Source organism: Gouania willdenowi, chromosome 5 (genome assembly GCF_900634775.1).
Source record: "Gouania willdenowi chromosome 5, fGouWil2.1, whole genome shotgun sequence".
Lineage (NCBI taxonomy): Eukaryota > Metazoa > Chordata > Actinopteri > Blenniiformes > Gobiesocidae > Gouania > Gouania willdenowi.
In genome coordinates, this window is record NC_041048.1 from 14797721 (window position 1) to 14813386 (window position 15666).

General features: G+C 38.4%; 1 protein-coding gene across 2 annotated transcripts in view; it reads left to right on the forward strand.

Annotated features, from left to right (window-relative positions):
• Window positions 1-15666, forward strand: part of foxj3 (forkhead box J3) — a 100446-nt gene that overhangs the window by 75423 nt on the left and 9357 nt on the right. For both annotated transcript variants that reach the window (XM_028447314.1, XM_028447315.1), the window contains exons 5-8: window positions 529-630; window positions 5158-5286; window positions 10070-10244; window positions 15028-15483. In XM_028447314.1, coding sequence (XP_028303115.1) covers window positions 529-630; window positions 5158-5286; window positions 10070-10244; window positions 15028-15483 — 862 coding nt within the window. The remainder of the gene's footprint in view (window positions 1-528; window positions 631-5157; window positions 5287-10069; window positions 10245-15027; window positions 15484-15666) is intronic.

Consider the following 15666-nt stretch of genomic DNA (forward strand, 5'->3'; position numbering starts at 1 on the left):
AACTTAGGGTTCAATGTCTTGCCCAAAGACACTTCGACACATAGTCAGGTACTGGGATCGAACCCCCAACCTCTCGATCAGAAGACGACCCTCCACCACCTGAGCCACGGTCGCCCAATCAAGACACATTTTCATTACACCCACAAATAATTAAAAGATAGGAGATATATACATTAAGATTTGTAAAAATATGATTTTAAAGCATTTTTTATTATGCGTAAAGTTGTCTTGCAGGTCCCTTGGCAATTTGTTCCATAAGTGAAAAGCTCTAAAAAAGGCAGACATTTGTAGATTTATACAGATCATCCAAACATGGGCTACTAAAACGACACTGTGCATTGTTTTTGACATGCAGCTTGTAGATGTATGTGCATGTTTTACAGGCCGGAAAGAAAGGATTTCAATAGATTTCCAACCTGTAGTCATTAAGTGGGAGCTATGTTTGATTACATTACACTAATCTTTTTTGGTTTTGTGTTTTTGTGTTTTTTTGGTTCTCCCTTCCCGCCCTACTCCCACCTCGCACAGGCCTCCACGCCATACAGCCTGGAGTCAGAGTCTTTAGGGATGGAGTGTATGATTTCTGGAAGTGCCTCTCCAACGCTGGCAATCAACACTGTGACTAACAAGGTACTACAGCAGGCCATCCAGCCTCCAGCGCTAACACACACCTGGCTACACGGCTGCACCCTGACCCCACCCACTTCTCTAACCACCTACAGCACCGTTCCCCACAGAGTGGAGCACTCACATTGGTGTTGGGGGGAGATGCAGCCACACACACACATGAGCTTGCACAAGCATATAGTTTTGTTCCTAAAGCCTGTTTTTGTTGCGTGTCTCTCCTAAATACAGCTTCCTCTCCCCTCTGACATACAGGCAGCAGCTTCTTCTTATCTGAAGGGAAGAAATACAATGCTTACACGGGTACTCACTGTTAGTAGCCTGATAGACCTGACACTCTCCTGCACCCTTTGCAACACAATCCTCCACAGGCTGCATGGGGTTTGTTTATTCACACCTTTAGTTCAGAGTCATCTAGAGTTGTGTTTCTGTGACCACACTACAGGTGAACGCCCCTGCTGTGGGCAGCGTCTGCGTTCAATAGCTTTGTGTTTAAAAAAAAAATAAAAATAAAAAATTTAACCCGTGTATGTGTAAATGCTTGGTAACACTTGCACATCATAGAGCAAAGCTACAGGGACTGCCAGCTGCTGCTGCTGTGAGTGAGGCTCTCACTCTGAGATTTAAATAGGCTTTTTAACCTTAAGCTCTCATCCTCTATGCCCATTGGGGGCAGCTCTCTGGAGTACTTCTAAAAAGCCTACAAGAATCGCTATTCATTCGCTGCAAGCTTTACAAAAAGTAGAGGATTATCGCAAACCTGGGTGTTTATTCGCAGTGTGTATGTGTGGAAAATGCACATGTGATTTTGTACTGGAACATGTGTGCACATGTATGGCAGAGTATATTGTTGGGTGGTTTTAGTCATTGATAAATTGCTAGAGGCTGTTTTTGAATGGTGCAGTATCTGGATCAGTGTATTTTCCTCTCTCATTGCCTATTCTTATGGCTGATAGTTGGACCTGACCTCATGACCCTCTTATTTCTAAATGCAAATTACACAGAGAAGCAAGAAATAAAAAAAATTGTAATTTGCAATGTAATTTTGGTGTGTGCGGTTCCATTTGTTAACGTTCTTAAGAGAATGAGTCGTACAGTTTTTCTGATGGAAGACAAAGTTCTTTTTGCAGAGTTTCTCACTGTAACCCACTGTAAACACATGACTGGCCACGCCCCTTTCAGTGCAGTGTGCCAAGCCACAGGAATTCCCTCTCGCTGTTTTTCTCTCCCTCTCGTTCTATTCCAGTCTCTCCCCCATTCCCGCCTTCTCAGATAGACCAATGGGAGTCACTGGCACGATGGCCACTGAACCAGTTACAGTATCTGCTTTCTTTTGTTTCTTTCAGACATTTCTTTTCACATTTCACCCCCTCTCTTATATTCCCTCTCTTTTCTCTTCCTGACTATGAGGAAGTCTCAAACACTAAACGGGATGCAAACTTGACCTTAGGGTGGAGCAACTAAAGAAGGAAACAAGGATTTTTTTTCAGTAATTCTTTGTAAAGTCAGGCCTTTACACCTCTCTTTGCTTTTGTGATTGTGTTCAAACGTGCGTACAGGGATTGTGTGGAGGACCATCAATGAAACACCTGGGCCCATGAGTTCCTAATCCATGTCTCATGCCCCAGATTAGGCCCCCATGTGAGAGACACCTCAGGCTTTTTGATGAACCCACTGCTAAAAATAGACGTTTGACTCTGCTGCCTGTTAGCTGAATACACAGAGAGGCTGCTCCTGCCTGTGCATGCACGCTCACCTTCTTTAGTGTGTATTCCATGTGCTCGTCTACTCATGCACATCCTACAGTTGTGCGCGTGTGTGTGTGTGGGTGGGGGATTCATATGTAAGTACATGTTTCTGCCTACACTGGTAAGCAGTGAGCGTCCAGTTATACCACCAAGCAGTGAAGTTCTGAAATCATCACTCTCTCAGAAATGGATGGTGGAGAGACCTAAAACCAGTATTCTGCTTTAAATATTCATGACACGTTATATTATGTCTGAGGCACATTGTTTTTGATTAGCATTGGAGATATGACTTTTTTTTTTTTCTAGATTTACTCAAGCCTTCAGTCCTGCTCAATGAGATCCCCCTCATGCTAATGAACAACGGAGCCAAGCCCACACTGAGTGGAGAATGACAAGCATTGCCTAATGAGCTTATTTCTCATACGACCACCCTGTCCTCCTCTCCCTTGGCTCAGCCCTCTTTCTTACGCATTGTGTGCATTCAGTTTTCCTATCAATTCTTTTCAATTTGTAATATTGCAAATTGGCACCCACACAAGGTGATAAAACTAGGATTGGCCTGGATTTCCAGTGCGAGTGCACCCTTAATGGTGGTTTTCACTGTGAAATATTGAAATACTTTATTAGAAGCAACAAAAAAAAAACTCTAGAAATTAGTTGATATCTACTGTTTTTACAATTAGCTTTGAAAGCTGATTTTGAGGTATTTTACTTCCTTTGAAGATGTGAGATTTACTTTCATTAATTATTGATGAGGCTGTTGATTGTGTCTAAAGTCGAAAGCTAAGGATTGGAAATATAGGTTATTCACAGTTTATTTTTCTCTTTCTTTTGTGTGTTCCATTGATTTGTTCATCACATCAGCTGTTTATGTGTAACTAGCTGGGTTTCCATTTTTTTTTTTTTTTTTCAGATTTTTGCAAAATAAAAGCAATATTTCTAAATTCTAAATAAAAAGCCCTGTAACTCCCATGAAATCACATCCCATGAGAACCTCCTTATAACACTCCGTATTCCTTTGTTGTTTCACGTCTAATGTGGCTGTAGTAACTTTTAAGTATAATGCTTAGAAATGTCCCGGTCTCCTCTTCTGTTTACATGTAGTGCGCCATGTTTTCTGGGAGAGAAGTGGTCATGTGACCAGGTTCGTCACATTCTGTGACATGTATTTGCGGAAAAAGTGTTTCCATGGCGCTTTTGCGACACATTTCAATATTGAAACATCTGAAAATCCTCCTCATGAAAGCATAACAACTTTTTAGTGATATTTGAGTGTTGAGTGTTTTTCTTCTCGAAATTCAGGTGTTTTCATTACCAGTTTTTATTGCATTGTTGTGCATTTCCAAGGGTAATGGAAACACAGCTATTGACAACCAGACAATTAGAAGGATCTGATACAAATTTAGAACAGTATTTGATACTAAATGGGATAAAAGCTGATAACGCTCATTGGAAATGTGGAAATATTAAGTGTGGAATACTTTTAACCCTTTCCACAAAAAGCACTCAAGGCTGCTCCAGCCTCTTCACCTCCTTGTAGCATCTGTGGTGGCTCGTCTCGTCTCAACAGAAACACAATAAGCTTTAGTCCTCCACTGATCAGGGCTGAGCCATTCAGCCTGCCTGAAGGCTCCTACAGCGGCTCCGTCTTTGTGCTCAGCATAGAGCCCACTCTGTTCTGCTGACAGTGATTAGCAGTAACTGTCATGGACTCTAGTACACACACACACACACACACAAAGCCAAATCAACCTCCACAGAAACACCATTAGTGCATCACCGACACATTCCTTTCTCCTGGTATTAGGGATAGTTTTAGTTTGTATCATTTTACAGGGTTCCCACCTAAAATGCATTAAAATCATGAATCTAAAAATATGGCCTTAATTGTCATTAAAATGTCTTAAATCAAGTAATTATTATAAACATGGGGAAAATATACATTTAACGAAAATTGCATGTCCGATAAAACTTTTCTTTTTATAGATTTCTGGCTATTTTTGTAGTCATCTTGTGTTTTTGGAGTGATTGAGATTTTTTTAGTTTGGGCTTTTTTGTGTGTGTTTACTTTAAAGGCCTCCAGTTGCATGTCTGCACTAGTTGCTGGAAAAAAATGTACCCTAACCCTATGTAATTGATGTGGTGTTTTTTTCTCCTAAAATATGTTTACTGTGAAGGTAGTCTTCAAATTTGATTTCAAATGGCAATAAAAAAAAGTCTTAAAGTCTTGAATTTAATTTGAGTAAAACTGTAGACTGTAGGAACCCTGTTTTGTTCATTCATTTTTTTCACCTTACTTTTAATTGTCCTATGGTACATTTTATTCAGGAAGGATAGGTTTTTACCAAAGCTAGTTAGACATTAATTAAGATTGCCATGTTAAAGTGCTTGGACTAGTTTTTCTCCTGCGCTGAAAGGTCACTTTCTCAGCTGCACTGTTATCCTTTGTTAGTTGTCCCAAACGGATTTGTGCCTGGCGAGCAGATGTGGCTGACATTGCCACTAGCGTGACCTTTAGTGATGGGAATGTCTCAGCTCTCCCCAGACCCCTCTGCAAATCCACACGGAAGCCCCTTAGTGAGTGTGGACAGTGTTGAGCGGCACCCTGCTTTTTTTCCCACACACACACACACACGCACACAGATGTTCAGTCTTACAGTCTAACATTACATTGCTATTGAATGCTCCAGAGTCAACTTGGACTGTCGTCTTAAGCCCACGCTGATGAAATTGATGTGTGCGCGCGTGTGTTTCCAAGGTTAATACTTGTGCGTGTGCGTTCCAGGTGGCGTTGTACAACACAGACCAAGAAGGCAGCGACAGTCCAAGAAGCAGCCTTAACAACAGTCTGTCTGATCAGAGTCTGGCCTCCGTCAATCTCAACAGTGTGGGAAGCGTGCACAGCTACACACCGGTAAGAGTTTCTCCATCCTGCTTCCACTCCGTTTTTCAGGATGTTTTTGCACACAAACATGGAATGTGGCAGCATTCATGTGCTATAGATAGATTATAATTAGTCTTTACAAATATTTTTTCTTGTATCTTTTTGGCGCCCTTGTCCGATTGTGTGGTGGACTTTTTTCCTCCCACAGTAAAAGTCTTCAACAAAAACACATTAATATAAAGAATAGAAGTGTAGCTTCCTGCAGAAGAAATACACTTTAAGTTGAACAGATGACTCAACTATTTTTTGCTGAAAATAAATGTATGTGCTGCACACAAACAGGACACCAATTTCTGAATCCATCTTGTCAAAGTAAAAGCCCAAGTTATGACGGGGTTCCCACAGATCCTTAGAAAAGTCTTAAAAGGCGTTACATTCATTTTCTTTTCTTTTTTTTAAGTTTCTTTTAATTCAATTATTATTGTTATGTATTTATTATTTAAAGGATTGATTTCTATGTGTATTAAAATATTTTGTCTATATGTATCAAAATGCCCATTGCAAGGGGAATGGACTTGTGGGATAAAAAAAAAAGACGTGGCGAAGGGAAGTGTGCATAGTATAGTAGTTTGTAAACTACAAATTTGACTGTAATCACTGAACACACATGAATAAAAAGTTGATCACATTAAATTCATGAATCTAAAGATAAGGCTTTAATTCTCATTAAAATGTCTTAAATCAATGTTTCAAAAGTCTTAATTTTAAACACATAATAAGTATGATTTTGTAATTGTTATTAGTCTCTCATTTCAAAATAAATGGTACCATTTGTTTTAAAAAAAAATTTATAAACTACATGGAAAAATGTAAACCCTATGTAGTTAATGTGGCGTGTTATTGTGAAGTTGGTCTTAAATCTAAATTCTAATGGCAATAGAAAGTTTTAAAAAGTCTTAAATTTAATTTGACTAAAAGGAACCCTGTTATTGGCTATACAGCCTTAGTCAACATGTTTCTGCGCAATAATTCCAGCAAGTTAATTTTGTCTTCTTTTTTTAAATAGTATGTTAAGGTTTATTTTATTCAGACAACTTTTTTCAGGAAATTGACTTTGTGGCCACGCCCAGTAGATGCCTCTGAGGAAGACTGACAGTTGACAGTCATAACATGGAGGGTAAAGTACATTTCTAAGTAAATTTCTTGAAAAAAGTTGTCTGAACAACGTATATTTCCACTTGTTGTTCACTGTCAAAACACGTTAAAATATCTTGCACTAAAAAACCCAGAATGATCACAATATTATTTTAGAAAGAACAGACATTTTTATTTGCCAAGTGTTCATTCTGCTGCCACTCAGGAATTTGTGCCCATAACCATATGTGAATTGCACTATGTGATATAATTGATCAAATAGAAACTCAAGCTGCTAATTTCAGTTAACATTATTGTGAGCCTTCATGCAATTCGCTCCCAATTAAATTCCAATAATTTATCCAAGGACCTCACAAAATGTCTGTCGTCGACCTTATAAATCCCCCTCTACCTACTGAAGGGCGATGAACTGAGGAAAGGATAAACTCCAGCCAAGGACAGGGCTGAGCCTAACTTCTCTAATGCTTTTTACATTGTTGGGATGGGATTAGCAGCAGCATAGCTGGCTGATGCAGCTGGAGCCTCACTAATGTGTAGCATTGTCAGAAAGCCTCCTTAAACATAAAAGATTTCAGAACGGAAAAAATGTGTGCACTTTCAACAATTGTGCCATAGTAAGTGAATTACCACACACATCAGAGAAATTACTGAAGAGCCAAGTATTTACTCAGACATCTGGATACAACGCAGTTTATTTGTTCAATGTTTTCAATTTTAATAATGTTTGCTATTTAAAGTGCCTTTGATTTTCCGCAATTGCCAAAAAAAAAAAGGTTTGAAATTACAGGATTTACTTTCTGAAACAGAAATGGCTGTATAACAGCGGGATATACCCTCGGCTGCATGATTTGGAAAAAATATAATGGATTTTCAATATATTACATTATTGTGGCAGATCAAAACATAAACATAGTCATTTATTGTTTGTTTTTAATAGACTTGAACAGATGCAGGCATAGCCATTTAGTGTTTGAGACGAGTTCCAAGGGTACCTGTCATATTGATGTGTACTTTCTCCAAATAATAGAAAATACAAGTGAAATAAAATGTCATATGTAGTGCTATAAGTTAGCACATCATAAACAGTAAGAACACTTTTCTGACGCCGAACTTGTTGCTTTTTTTCTCCTTCAGATAATGAAAATCATTCAGTGAGTTTGTTCATTTGTCAGTCACGGCGTGCTTGCAGCATGTAGTAGTTCGCGCTGTCCGAGTGTCTGTGCTAGCTGCTACATTTTTAGCATTAAGGTGGTAGCGGGGGCTACATTCTCCAGTGGTAAGGCAAACTCTTTCTTGCACAATTTGCAAACAACTAGGCTTTAGTTTTCCATTCGATGTTTTAATAAGCCAAACTTAACTCAAACGAAGCTGAGCAGCTCGGCAGTCTCTCGGCTTGTATTATAATCTGTGCATCAGTATTTTGGGTTATATCGGGAACTCTTGAAATAAGAATGGTTCCGCGCTGTTTGGAGTGCAAAAAAAACAAAAAAAAAAACGATTAACGACATTTTTTAATTTTTTAATTTTTCCTGCCCTAAGAATAGCAATTCAACAATATGATAAATACTTGTTTCATTCACATTTTTCAAAGTGAGGCCTATGCATTCACTAAATGATGAAACAGTAGTAGTGTCGGAAAGCTCATTGTATCCCATGTTTTATCTGATCAGGGTTCTCTCCGAGGAGTTTGCTGGAAAAAGCCAATAGACCGAGGTTCAGGGTGGATGAGAGCTAGACTATATCAGAAATAGGGGTTAAGGGAAACAAAGAAAAATGTGCACGCTCCTTTAAGCGAGACAAAGAGAAGCGCCTCCTCTGATGTCCTCCCACCAGAGATGCCGCCTCTTTAGTGTGGTCCTCCTGCATCCTCGAGTGCTCCCAGCTCCAGGCGCTGGGCATCGATCGGCTCTGCCTGACGGATGTGCTCCCTCTCTTTCTCTCTCAGCTAGAGCAACTCACAGTAAACACTTGCGCTTTATTATCACCTCTTCACTCTTAGCCGAGCTGGTCTGTGAGCTGTGCACTTCAGCAGCCTGCCCACATGCTGCAAAGAGGAAAATGTTGTGATAGAAAATTGGTCGAGACCTCTTTGGTGTTGCGATCCTACAGCGGACCCAGTTCAGGTTCAGCCCTGTGAAGGAGGGACGCTTTTGTAACGCTGAAAAACTATGCAGTCTTACACCCAGGGGTAGTGTGAAGCATTGACTGCCCACACAAATACATGGATAAAATGGCTGCTTATTTGTACAAGGTATTGCTATTGATTTTGTTTTAAATACATTGTGCTGAGCCACCTTGCTATTGGCTTTATGTCCATTAGAGTTGCTCTCTTAATGAAGGTTGAGCTGCAGAGGTAAGCACAGACCTCGATTGCTTTACATTCTGCCATTTATTCTGCATGGCTAACAACTTCCACGAAAAATGAGCACAAGAAATGAAACTATTCAAATGTTTGAGTTGTGTTCAATGTCCAGTCTACATGAAAGCTTTCTGAAGTTTTGATTGGATTAGTGGAAACTACCTACTCAATACTCACTATAGCTCTCTGTTTGCAATTCTTTCAATCCAACCTATTCACCACAGGTGTTAGTTTATATAGAAGGGGCGGGGTCAACAGTGGTAGTTCATGATGTAAGAAGCCACGAAAACGCAGAGGTGAAAGTTACGGATTACAAGTACTCACGTTACTGTAATCGAGTTGCTTCTATGGGTACTTGTACTATAGTATATTTATAAGTCAGTCATTTTACTTGCACTTAAGTACATTTTAAAAGAAGTAAAGTCATTTGTTACATTTCTACACCCAACCGTCATGGAGTAAATTATTATTATTATTATTTTTTAAATCATCCACGGACATTGTGAAAGTACAAAAAATGAAATCGTCAGACAACAATCAAATGCATCACATCATAGCTGACCAAGCAGACTAAACGTAATGCACGGTGCCAAAACAGCATTGAATACCTGTTATTTATTTTAATTTTTTAATTTTTTAATTTGAAATTAATTCATTGTTTTTTTTGTTTTTTTTTTTTTAATGTACATTTTAACAAACCTTTTTTATTATGCAGATGCCTTTGTGGAAAATAAATTAAGTCTCTTCCTCTTTGAGTTTATACATGAGATGTTTACTGTGTGCAAGGGAACCGTGGCAAGATTTATTACCAAAAATAAATGTGGACATTAAAAGTAACTTTTAACTTTTACTTTGAGCACTTTTTAATTGAGCTACTTTTTACTTGTACTGGACTATTATATGTATGACTTACTCGTACTTGACTACAATTTCAATCAAGTAACAGTACTTCTACTTGAGTAGAATATATCAGTGCTCTTTACACCGTCACAAACCACAATTGTCAACCAATAGCAAAATTCAATTGTAATAACTGGGTTTCAACTCATAGAGGGCAGTCACTCATTTTACATTTTTTTTTTTTTTTACAACTAAATATGCCAAATTTAAGCACTTTGACTAAAATGTCAAGAGTTGTTTAATAATCAATCAACAACACTACTTTGTACCCAAATACATTAGTTTTCAGCAGAAAGAAGTGTTTTTTGGGGTGAGTTATTCCATAACACCATCTTTCAATGATGCTTTGTCGTCTTCGTTCTTTGGTGCGATTGTAAATCTGTTCTCTGTTCGCCCCAGGTCACCAGTCACCCAGAACCCGTGACCCAGTCTATGAGCCTCCAGCAGCCCCCGCAGTCCCAGTACAACATGCCAGACAGGGACAAGCAGCTCCTGTTCTCAGAGTTTGAAGATCTCAGTGCCTCTTTCCGCAGCCTTTACAAGTCTGTTTTCGAGCAGTCCTTCAGTCAACAAGGTGAGTGGCCTCATGGGAGAATCAAGTGGAAACCTAATGGAGGGCCTAAGCTTCACTTATCAAGCTTCAGGATGATTCACAGAATGATTTTACTAATGTGGGTTTTTTTTCTTAACAGCTGGGGCTGTAAAGAGTCTTTGGGCACTAATGAGCAACACACCGAAGTGAGCAGGCATTCAGCCGGCTGAGTGCTTTTCTGTGTAGAGAAGCGTTATTTTAATCTGTGAAACACTAAAATAATCTCATTTTATTTACACACTCGCTGTGGGAGAATTTAGACCATTTCAATTAAGGATGTTGGTGGAATTTGCTGTTGTATTTCACTGATTTTATGCTCAATATTCTATTTCACTTTGGATTAAAGAACTTCATTTTTTTCTGAGGGATACAAAGGTTGCATTAGATTGGTGTTGAAGTAGTTCTGTAAAATGAAGTAATTGTAGATCAGAGATTGGCAAGTTTTATCACAGCGGGGCCACAAAAAATGTGACTGTCAGATCTGAGGGCCATGTTTTCAAGTATTTAGAATAATTACCAATCTGATCATTGATACTAGAACAACAAAGGGTTTTTGTTATTTGTAATAATGTGTTCTTGGAGTCATTTTGTGCATTTTTGTTGTTGTATTGCGTGTTTTTCTGTTATCTTTTGTTGTTATCTTTTGTGTTTTTGGATTCTTTTTCTGTTGTATTTCATTCTGTTATTTGTTTTCTGTATTTGTGTTTTGTGTGTTTTGGCAGTCAATTTGTCTTTTTTTTATGTCATTTGTGTTTTTGGAGTCATTTTATGTTTTTGTATGTTTTCATTATGTGTACCTTGGTTTTGGAGTCTATTTGTAGTGTTTTTGTATTTTTGTAGTCGTCTTATGTGTTTTCGGCCTAGATTTTGTGTATTTTTCAGTCATTTTGTGTGTTTACTTGTGGGGCCTCACAAAATTAGCCGCCAATAGCCCATGTCTGATGTATATCATAGCAATGACAGTGCCACATTGCTGAAGGTTGCTTGTAATCTCATCAACTGATAATCATGTTGCACTTGACAAAGTAGTAGATCAATAGAGCATTGCGTGTATAACCTACTTACACAAATCTAAAGCATTTCCGGCAACATTGTTCAAGTGTTCTCCTTTAATCTTTCATCTATTTTTCATCAGCTGGAATTTGTTACCTTTTTTTTTTTTTTTTTTTTTTGGTGAACATTAAAGTGGAATTTGCTTAGTGAGACAAGCACTAGCAATTAAAAAGTGTAAATAATCAAGCTTGAGGATTTCACAGTGGCCGCTGTAGACGGTGAGCTAATTCACTGGCTTTGATAATAGGTAATGAGCTAGCATTATTATTCTGCTGCCGCATTAATTGCTTTTTGTATTTCCCTCGTCGTACAATAGGCTTTTCTGTGCAGATAAGAGATGCACCTCTGTCACCTCTGTAGTGAGTGTTATGTGCTGATTGTGGAGCTGCAGGCTCGGAGTCGCTGCTAAAAGCACTCCAGTAAAAATCTGTTTGCTGTGCCAGAGATGTAAAGGAAGGGGCCTCTTAAGACTTAAGCCCCACCCGCTTAGAGGATTGCAGTTGGGTGTGCAGATGTTCGCGTTCCAGACGTGTCTGTTGAAGAGCTCAATGAATTTGTTAAAGACAATCCAGGGACTGTGAAGCCAGAGAGTGGAGATGACAGCATTTTTCGAGCCAGTGGAAAAAAAAAAACTGATTCCGAGTCATTCCCTGATTAAACAAAAAAAGTCAGCTTGGTGTGGGTCCCCCAAACACAGGGGGCCCACTGTTGCTATGATAGACAACCTTCAGCAACTATTTTTGACTGCCCACTGTTCTGATGCCATTGTTTGTTGCACCAATTCTACGAGGAGCTTGTGCATGTGTAGGAGTGTTCTAGCCTTTCTGTCCTGTGTAGCCCCTTAGCTTTCCTGTGAAATCATGCATAGCTCTGTTATTACCATAAGTACCCCTTAATATTTGCTCCATGCTGTTATATATGTCAGGCATTTGTTTTGTGTATTCATGACTTTTCGGCCAGTTTTTCATTGTGGTTCAGTCTTTTCTACATCTTCAAACAGTTGGACAAAAATGTATTTTCTGCTCATGGAAAGATTTGTGCAGATGAGTTTGTTTGAAATGGGATGGAGAACCTGATGCTTTTGTTTTGAAATTGATTGAAAAATGTTTCCAAGTACCACCCACAATATGCCCCTGGTTGAGTAACACTTCTCTGTGCGATGGCTTTTCAATCACATTTTCAGTTACAGTAGGCCAGATTTAAACAGATAAACGCACATATTTCACTTAATTGTAACATATGTACGAATACTGGACATGCACAACATTCAATACATCCCCTACAACAACTCAGAAAAACTACAATAAAATACAAATAAATTAATATTTGCTTTGATCCGACTTATCTTTAAAACAAGTATGAGGCTCTAACTCACCACATATTATTAAAGTCCATCAAACAGTTACTGTTACCCTTTTCACTACAGTAAAAGTGTTGTAAAAATATTGACTTTTTAAGATTGAAACACAAAGTATTACAAACATACAGTTGTTTTATTGTTGTTGTTTTTTTTCTAACCAGATTGAATGTTTGAGCTATGACAAATGAAGCTGGTTTATGGAGTGTTTTGTTTATTAGATTTATTTCTGATTAAAACTAACTAATGCTGATTCAGGGTGTTTTTCTATCTTCAAGCTTGGATGCTCTTGGTTAACGCTGTGCTGCATATGGCATGCATAGATGTAATGTTTCCCAGCAATCAAGCAACCGTTTAAGGTGTTTAATAATAACGATTAACTTGAAGATTATTTTTAGTAACAGCACCTGTGTCCCAATTCATTGTCTGCATTCCTCAGAGTACATCATTCCTAAGGTGTGGCCTATTAATGAGGTGAAGGCTCAGTCAGGCTTTTCACTTTTACTTTCAGCCTCTTTCCTGTGGCTTAGCAAGTTTTAGCAAACAACACGAAAACCAGGAAAAAGAAAAAATATCAGATCATTAAAGCACTTTGGTTTTTGCTACATCAGTGAACTTGTATTTTTTATTTTTGTTTGACTTAAATAATCATCAGAAATTATTAATGTACATTAATAGTAGGGGTGTCTCGATCCGATATCCGCCTGAAAACGAATAACGGATTCAAATTTCCGATTTTTTTATTTTTTTTTACCCCAAATAATTTTTTTATTTATTTTATTCAATTGTAAAATACTGTAGATATTGTGTTGAAGGTTAGAATTTGTGTAACCAATTGGTTAATAATTAATGTGCCTGTTTTTCTCCTACTGTTGCTGACTATTGTTCTGTTTGAGTAACATCAAGCCTTTTCTAACATTCCACACGACAAAATAAGTCATTATTATTTTTTTTATTAAAGAAAAAAAAACAATAAAACTATGACTAATGCTGATATTGGATCATTATCGGTGTCGGCCGATACGCAATATCGGTATCATATTGGAAATAAAAAAAAGGAAAAAGTTGTATCGGTTCATCCCTAATTAATAGTAGCATAAAAGCTGTCTTTTTCCTTTGTACGCCATTATTTGGGAAGGAGAATGTTTAGCCTTTCCTGGTCTGTGAGCAGTAAAAAATAAATACATAAAGCTTGAGAAACACTTTTGTGACATAACAGAAGTCAAACATCTTTGACTACATACAGTCAAAACAGTCCCTGGTGCAAAAGCCTTGTTTATTTTTCTTCACAGACCATAACCTGTAATGCTTCTGTAATAATGTTATTAGAGGCTGTGATTAATGTCAACGTGTCAACGTCATGCAGCGAAAACAAATATTGCTTTACAGCGCATGCAAAATGCTTTTGAAATAGTATTTGTTTTTAGGTGATTTGTTTAAAAACTAAGCCATTGAATTAACAGAAAATTGCATAATTTCATTATGATGCTTTTTATCATTTCATTCAAGTTCATTAAAATATTAAACCAAGTAAATAAATGCATTAAAATGACTACCTCCCCAAAATAAACCCAATCATTTGCTCTGCTAAGGTTTTATTATTCATTCACATGTGTTAACTGTGAGCCATGTGTATGGAAGAGGATTTGTGCCGCTACTTGGTTCAATAGTTTTTTATCGTTATTAATGTTCTGAGAAAAAAAGACAGAATTCTGTGATTAAAATCAGAATTTTGAGAGAAAAAGTCAGAATTCTGAGATTGAAGTGACAATTCTGAGAATCAAGTCAGAATAATTCTGTGGTCATAATCAGAATTCGTAGAATAAATTCAGAATTCTGTGATTGATGATAGAATTTTACAAAAGAGGATTAGGGGCCACTGAAAGAAAAAAATATATATATATATATTTAACATAAGCTTAACATAATATAAAAATCAAATATTAATGTTCTCAGATTTCCGACTTTTTATTTCTCAGAACATTAATAATAATAATACTCTTTTATTTTTATTTTTTTCATTGGCCCTAATCTTCTTCTACATATGGGTTATTTTGTTACCTGAATATTTCCATTTCTCTCAAACTGCCGCTCTAATTATGTTAGTTTTATGTGACCATGTGTGTCCTCTCCTCAGTAGCTCTGTGTGTGTTTCCAGCCCCTGGAAGTCATTTCCTTTGGACATTTCTGGCAAAAAGACAGAACTGTTTGATTTAGTCTTAATTTTTATTTTGTAGGTTGTAACTTCACTTGGCAAGCTAACAATGAAATATTCATATTTGTTTGAGATATTGTTTTTTTTTCTTTATCATATTAGTCGATGGACAGTTTAGTAACTTCTGTTTTGTTTCCCAGGTCTAATGGGAATACCGTCCGATTCCTCCCAGCAGACCCACACTTCCTGCTCCTATCAGCACTCCCCCAGTGGCACCATCAGCACCCAGAACAGTCTGTCCAACAACCAACCCAACAGTCACCCAAACAACCACTCTGCCAACAGTGGCCAGGTGCCTCTTTCCCATCCTGCTCAAGTCCACCCCAGTCACGGTTCCCCTCATTCACAGCACCTCTCACCCCACGGTGGCCCCCACAACCAGCACAGCCAGCACCACAACCAGCACCCCCAGCACGCTGCGCATCCCCAGCACCCGCAGCACCCACAGCACTCATCCCACAGCCAGCACCCCCAGCAGCACACGCCGCACCCCTCCCAGCACACGCAGCACAGCCAGCACCCTGCCCACGGACAGCAGCACCAGAGCCTCACCCACCAGCCCCATCCTACCCAGCAACAAATGGCCTGCAACACAGGTAAGACCCTCTCCCTCTGTCTGTCACTGCCTTCCGCTGCCATGCAATGTCGCCTTGTGTTTTTATTTAATCTTCTCATCATCCTCTTCATCACACAAATGCATGTAAAACAACACAGATACATGTTACTGGGACTCTGATCTGGCCTGTATTTCTATCCACTGAGGTATGAGAAAGTGTTTT